This window comes from Procambarus clarkii, chromosome 36 (genome assembly GCF_040958095.1).
Source record: "Procambarus clarkii isolate CNS0578487 chromosome 36, FALCON_Pclarkii_2.0, whole genome shotgun sequence".
Lineage (NCBI taxonomy): Eukaryota > Metazoa > Arthropoda > Malacostraca > Decapoda > Cambaridae > Procambarus > Procambarus clarkii.
In genome coordinates this window covers 30,200,788-30,208,301 of record NC_091185.1, presented here as the reverse complement: position 1 = coordinate 30,208,301, position 7,514 = coordinate 30,200,788, and the positions used below count along the sequence as shown (strand labels likewise).

The following is a 7,514-nucleotide window of genomic DNA, read 5'->3' as shown; positions in this document are numbered from 1 at the left end:
CTGCCCAATACTGTCACTATGGCGGTGTGTCCACTCACAGGATGAGTGACGCTGCCCAGCACTGTCACTATGGCGGTGTGTCCACTCACAGGATGAGTGGTGCTGCCCAATACTGTCACTATGGCGGTGTGTCCACTCACAGGATGAGTGGCGCTGGTGGATCAGTCCGTCCTCCTAAGGGTTCGCCAACGTCCAGAAAACGGTCAATTTAAAGTAGTCTCTCCTAACCTACCAGAGGACCCACAACAGAAAACGGGACAGTTCGTCACTTTCGCCAGCCGCTTCCATTGTCTAGTACGACGATTTTTGGCCTTATGTGACGCATACGTGCGAAAAGCGACGTTCTTGGTAGGAGGACAGGTTGTGGGAGGACAGGCTGTAGGACAGGCTGTAGGAGGACAGGCTGTAGGAGGACAGGTTGTAGGACAGGTTGTAGGACAGGCTGTAGGAGGACAGGTTGTAGGACAGGCTGTAGGACAGGCTGTAGGAGGACAGGCTGTAGGAGGACAGGTTGTAGGACAGGTTGTAGGACAGGCTGTAGGAGGACAGGCTGTAGGAGGACAGGCTGTAGGAGGACAGGCTGTAGGAGGACAGGCTGTAGGACAGGCTGTAGGAGGACAGGTTGTAGGACAGGTTGTAGGACAGGCTGTAGGAGGACAGGCTGTAGGAGGACAGGTTGTAGGAGGACAGGTTGTAGGAGGACAGGCTGTAGGAGGACAGGCTGTAGGAGGACAGGCTGTAGGAGTACAGGCTGTAGGAGTACAGGCTGTAGGAGGACAGGCTGTAGGAGGACAGGTTGTAGGACAGGTTGTAGGACAGGCGGTAGGACAGGCTGTAGGAGGACAGGCTGTAGCAGGACAGGTTGTAGGGGGACAGGTTGTAGAAGGATAGGCTGTAGGACAGGTAGGAGGACAGGTTGTAGGAGGACAGGCGGTAGGAGGACAGGCTGTAGGAGGACAGTCTGTAGAACAGGCTGTAGGAGGACTGTAGGAGGACAGGTTGTAGGAGGACAGGTTGTAGGAGGACAGGCTGTAGGACAGGTTGTAGGAGGACTGTAGGAGGACAGGCTGTAGGAGGACAGTCTGTAGAACAGGCTGTAGGAGGACAGGTTGTAGGAGGACAGGTTGTAGGAGGAGAGGTTGTAGGAGGACAGGCTGTAGGAGGACAGGTTGTAGGAGGACAGGGTGTAGGAGGACAGGTTGTAGGAGAACAGGCTGCACCAAATTATACCAGTATCCTTTGCGCCTCCAAAGGATACCTGATCAACCAGGCTGTGATTCACACATCAGGCTGCGAGCAGCCGCGTTCCACAGCCCGGTTGATCAGTCCAGTAACCAGAAAACCAGATCGACGACCGGGCCGCGGGGCCACTAAGCCCCGAAAACCCCTCAAGGTAAAGTAAGCCAGTGTGATGAGGCTTCGTAACCCAGCCACCAACTCCATGTCGGAATAAAATAATAATAGGCTTCACAATTTGAAATAAAAAACATTAAATTTAACAATATATATACAATAAACAATCATTAACTATAAACACACAGCAACAATTAACATATTACAATTCTAAGCCACAATACTTGTTCCCTAATAACAATTGTATAACACAATTAATATAACTGATAAATGAAATAAGTATTAATAAATTCTTATTTCAAGTATTAATATAATAAGTATTAATATTATATTTTATCTTATTAAACTAGAATAAGTATTAATAATACATATTATTTTATTTTTTCAAAAAATAAAATATATATGAACTTAATTAACAATCAAATCATATACTGATTTGACATGTTTATGTATATTAAATACACTTATAAGAATATTACTATTATTAGTAGTGCATAATATAGTATTACACTTATTTTGTTAAATATGACCGAAAAAGTAAGATTAATAATTCTAACACGAATTTTCTCAATATTTCTTATGTTTCTTTTTACTGTCGATGGTAATTGAAAAATCAATTCTCCAAAATTCATTTTTATTTCTAGTCTGACGCGACGCTTGAACGCGTTTCGTAATAACTTATTACATTTTCAAAGACTTTATTTTACACACACAACTGTAACCTGAAAATACTTAACAGAGTTCTACTAATTCTAACGCTAAACAGCTTGTCTTATATACTCGCATTTGGGTGAGGTGATATGTTGAAACAGTTTTGGATGAGGTGAACAAACTTTTGACCAACACAAGACAGAACACGGTACAAGGGGTATAAATTGGATAAGTGAAAGGGAAGACTGGAAGTAACTGCAAAGGGCCTATTGGCCTATCTTGAGGTTATCTTGAGATGATTTCGGGGCTTTAGTGTCCCCGCGGCCCGGTCCTCGACCAGGCCTCCACCCCCAGGAAGCAGCCCGTGACAGCTGACTAACTCCCAGGTACCTATTTACTGCTAGGTAACAGGGGGCATTCAGGGTGAAAGAAACTTTGCCTATTTGTTTCTGCCTCGTGCGGGAATCGAACCCGCGCCACAGAATTACGAGTCCTGCGCGCTATCCACCAGGCTACGAGGCCCCCCTATACTTCCAATTATGATATTAATTTATCATAATATCAATTACAACAACAATAATAATAACAACAATCAGAAAAAAGCTCAAAATATGACAAAGTATATTATATCAATTACAAAATATATCAATTACAACAAATGTTCAAATATGCTTGAATATGTCACAGGGTGAGATTAATCGGCCCCAAATCCTCTCTATTAGTCTTATGTTTTAATCGTCACTTGAGAAGAAGTTGAAATATTAACTCTCCAAAGTTCATTTTACAATGTGACTACAACCTGACAATGGGTCAACAAAACGGCTACAATACAATTTGTTCCTGATAGTCTCAAGTGTTGCCTCGACTAGGGCTTCCATTCAAAGTGATACACGAAGTAGGACCCAAGAGCCAAAGCTCAACCCCCCAGGCAAGCACAACTAGGGGAATACAGCATTAATCTATAGACCGCCCATGTATGTTGAAATACGCAGCACAAAACACTAAACTCACAAACCCTGACAAAAAGCAGGCTTAGCTAAACTAATACCTGCTAACACACACACACACACACACACACACACACACACACACACACACACACACACACACACACACATACACACACACACATTCAAAGTGATTATATGACAAAGAATGCTGGGAAGACGGGACACCACGAGCCACGAGATCATCCTGTAATTACACTTAGGTAATTACACTTAGGTAACTACACACACACACACACACACACACACACACACACACACACACACACACACACACACACACCGTGTCAGCAAGGCGGACAGCCCACCTATCATAACATAAGCCATATTCCACATTTTTTACAACTTTTCTTTCACCTGTACCTCTCCACCATCTTTACCCCCCCCTCCCCCCCTCCCCTCACAAACAAAACTAAACAACATAGATGCAAACAAAAACAATACATTATATACAATAATAATAATAGGCTACACAATGTGAACTAAAAACATCCAAATTTTACGATACAAACAATAAACATCGAGTAACGATAAACACAGAACAATTGAGATAATACAATTATTAGCAACAATACTTGTTCCCTAATAACAATTGTCTAACACAATCTAATTGATAATTGTATTAAGAATTACTCAAAAAATATAAATAGTAAGTATATATAAACACACACACACATACACATGGGGCCTGGTAGCCTGGTGGATAGCGCGCAGGACTCGTAATTCTGTGGCGCGGGTTCGATTCCCGCACGAGGCAGAAACAAATGGGCAAAGTTTCTTTCACCCTGAATGCCCCCTGTTACCTAGCAGTAAATAGGTACCTGGGAGTTAGTCAGCTGTCACGGGCTGCTTCCTGGGGGTGTGGAGGCTTGGTCGAGGACCGGGCCGCGGGGACACTAAAGCCCCGAAATCATCTCAAGATAACCTCAAGATAACCACATGAAAGCTACTGGGAGGTCAGGTCCCAAATTTGAAAAGTGAAATAGAACCATATTAGACAGAAGATATTAGATTAGAAGATTAGAGATTAGAGAGAAAAATGCAGAATAGAACCAGTGAAGCGAAGAGATGCCAGAAGCACAATAAGCAAACTTAGTGGAAATGTGGGCCTACAGGCTGGCTGTTCCAAGCAACAAACAGCCTGTTGGACCAAGTTATCACATGTGCCCAACCGCTTCGACCATTGCGGGGTATGATATTCAGAACACTGCTGGTAACAAGGCTAAGTGAATGACATAGTTACAGTAGCAATATTGAAATTGAAACTGTACTATCTTGAGGTTCTTCTTGAGATGATTTCGGGGCTTTAGTGTCCCCGCGGCCCGGTCCTCGACCAGGCCTCCACACCCCCAGGAAGCAGCCCGTGACAGCTGACTAACACCCAGGTACCTATTTTACTGCTAGGTAACAGGGGGCATAAGAAAGAAACTCTGCCCATTGTTTCTCGCCGGCGCCTGGGATCGAACCCGTGCTGTCCGCTCGGCCGACCGGCTCCTAGAAGGCTAGCCTAGGCCTCATGTGGTTAATAAACAAGGGCGCAGTGGGCTTCGTGTTGTACCCATACCACCCTCAGGGTCAAGGTCAGCTGGGTGGGGGGAGATGATTCCCCCCCTCCCCAAGGGTCATGTATAGGGAGGGCGTGACCCCCAGGGGTCAAGTGGGCGTGGGCCCCAGGGGTCAAGTGGGCGTGGGCCCCAGGGGTCAAGTGGGCGTGGCCCCCAGGGCCTTTGTGGAAGTGTTCACAAGGGCCAAACAAAGGTGCCACACCCCCCAAGGGCCAAACAAAGGTGCCACCACCCCACCAAGGGCCCCATAGCGGTGCCACCCCCCACAGGGCCAAACAAAGGTGCCACCACCCCACCAAAGCCAAACAAAGGTGCCACCCCACCAAGGGCCAAACAAAGGTGCCACCCCCTCAAGGGCCAAACAAAGGTGCCACCCACCCTCCCCCAAGGGCCAAACAAAGGTGCCACCACCCCCACCAAGGGCCCCATAGCGGTGCCACCACCCCACCAAGGGACAAACAAAGGTGCCACCCCCCCAAGGGCCAAACAAAGGTGCCACCCCCCCAAGGGCCAAACAAAGGTGCCACCCCCCCAAGGGCCAAACAAAGGTGCCACCACCCCCCCAACAGGGCCAAACAGGAGCCAGTACTCACCATGTGTAAACAGAGGACCCGACACGAGGCCACACTAACGCTCTCCCGGACACTGGACCACCCTTCCGTTGGCGATGTTCCTTCCGTTAACAGGAGCAACAACAGCGGCACCAGCAACGGCGCCAGCGGCACTCTGAACATGGTTGCAAAGGCGCGTTGCAAGCTCCCGTTGGAACTAAGGCCCCACAGGTGGGGGGGCGGCGGCCTGGTGCTTTGGAGAGTTTGCTGGGGTCACTGTTTTGACAGGTGTGTGTTGCAATGACATATGTGTTGGTCAGGTGTGTGTGTGGGTGTGTGTTGCAGTATTTAATGACACATGTGTAGGTCAGGTGTGTGTGTGTGTTGCAATATTTAAAGACACATGTGTAGGTCAGGTGTATGTGTGTTGCAAAATTTAAAGACACATGTGTAGGTCAGGTGTGTGTGTATGTGTTGCAATATTTCAAGAGATGTCACATGTGCAGGTTTTCAATGGTTGCACATCACTATGCATAGAGGGGGGAGACCATGTGCACTTTGGGAGCACTTGTGCACTTTAGGGATGACACTAGTGCACTTTAGGGAGCACTTGTGCACTCTAGGAAGCACTGTTGCACTTTGGGATCGAACTAGTGCACTTAAGGGCTGAGTGTCAACAAGGGTGCACTCACAGGGCCGTGCACATGTAGGCAGCGTGTCAACAAGGGTGCACACGCAGGGTCGTGCACCTCACCTCACGCCTAGAGGTTCCCCACTGACTCGTGCACACCCCGCCGGCAGCGGAGTCGACGAGCCCCGCCTGGAAAACACGTCGTACCGGACCAGGCACCATTGATCAACAATATCCATTAATTGTATTATTATTATTATTAATATTTTACGCATCGGAGAATTTATTATTGTTAAGAGAATTATTAAAACCAATTATTAAATTATAGACCTGTCATTTGACGTATGAAATAAGAGATAAATGTTATAAAAGATAAAGATATCTTGCAACTTTTTGGAAACACAGTAGCCTATGGAGGTATTTAATAGGGATGAAGTAGAAGCACCTACCTAGGAGCTTTGGGGGGGAGGTAGGAGGTGTTTGGCTCCTCCCACAATGTGGGGGGAAAGGGGGGAACCACCTACACACCTGTATCCCCCCCCTAATAGCAACTACTCTAAGAACAATCCCAGGTGTGGGAGTGGGGCGTCTCATCTTGGGCCACCAGCTGTGGGAGTGGGGCGTCTCATCTTGGACCACCAGCTGTGGGAGTGGGGCGTCTCATCTTGGGCCACCAGCTGTGGGAGTGGGGCGTCTCATCTTGGACCACCAGCTGTGGGAGTGGGGCGTCTCATCTTGGGCCACCAGCTGTGGGAGCGGGGCGTCTCATCTTGGGCCACCAGCTGTGGGAGTGGGGCGTCTCATCTTGGGCCACCAGCTGTGGGAGCGGGGCGTCTCATCTTGGACCACCAGCTGTGGGAGCGGGGCGTCTCATCTTGGGCCACCAGCTGTGGGAGCGGGGCGTCTCATCTTGGGCCACCAGCTGTGGGAGTGGGGCGTCTCATCTTGGGCCACCAGCTGTGGGAGTGGGGCGTCTCATCTTGGGCCACCAGCTGTGGGAGTGGGGCGTCTCATCTTGGGCCACCAGCTGTGGGAGCGGGGCGTCTCATCTTGGACCACCAGCTGTGGGAGTGGGGCGTCTCATCTTGGGCCACCAGCTGTGGGAGCGGGGCGTCTCATCTTGGAGTAATCTTTCTAACATTGGGTCTAACATTGAAACTCCACCAGGGCTGTGAGGTGGGCTCGAACCCAAGACCAAGGCATTGACAAGCCGCATACTCTACCACTGGACCATCTGGACTTATGAAAGCCAACCAACCGGATTCCAACTGAAATCACAATAAATCTACATGTTCCTCCCGAAACCAGTCCAAGTGTTTACCTATGACCTCAGACCAAGTCCATTCCATCCAGCGGTCGACCCCACCGACGCATTCATAAATTTTAACATGCCGATCATTCAAAAGTGGATTTTTTCTCAAATATATAATAATATTATTTTATATTAGCATATTGTGCATATATAGGCATAGGTTAGGTTAGGTGTTTAGGTTCTGTTGGCGATTATTGGTATTTGTAGTACGTGGGTGAAGCATTTACAGCGTTGTGGTTCGAACACAAGTCGTCAGTGAAGCACTTGTTCCGGAAGTGTTCGGACGTCATCAGTTGTGAGTTGTGTGTGAACCGTTTTTCATTCATAAACAGCTGGTGGTTTGGCGGGTGGATGGAATGGACCTTGAATCAGATTCACGAAGCAGTTACGCAAGTACTTACGAACGTGTACATCTTTCCTCAAGCTTTGACGGCTTTGGTTACA

The 7,514-nt window shown here is 48.0% G+C and overlaps 1 protein-coding gene across 1 annotated transcript in view; it reads right to left on the bottom strand.

Moving 5' to 3' along the window:
* The window catches only part of LOC123756170 (uncharacterized), a 164,288-nt gene extending 158,397 nt beyond the window's left edge, over positions 1 to 5,891 (bottom strand). Inside the window, exon 1 of the mRNA XM_045739252.2 lies at positions 5,170 to 5,891. Coding sequence (XP_045595208.2) covers positions 5,170 to 5,310 — 141 coding nt within the window. The 5' untranslated portion in view covers positions 5,311 to 5,891. The remainder of the gene's footprint in view (positions 1 to 5,169) is intronic.
* Positions 5,892 to 7,514: the final 1,623 nt, after the last annotated feature.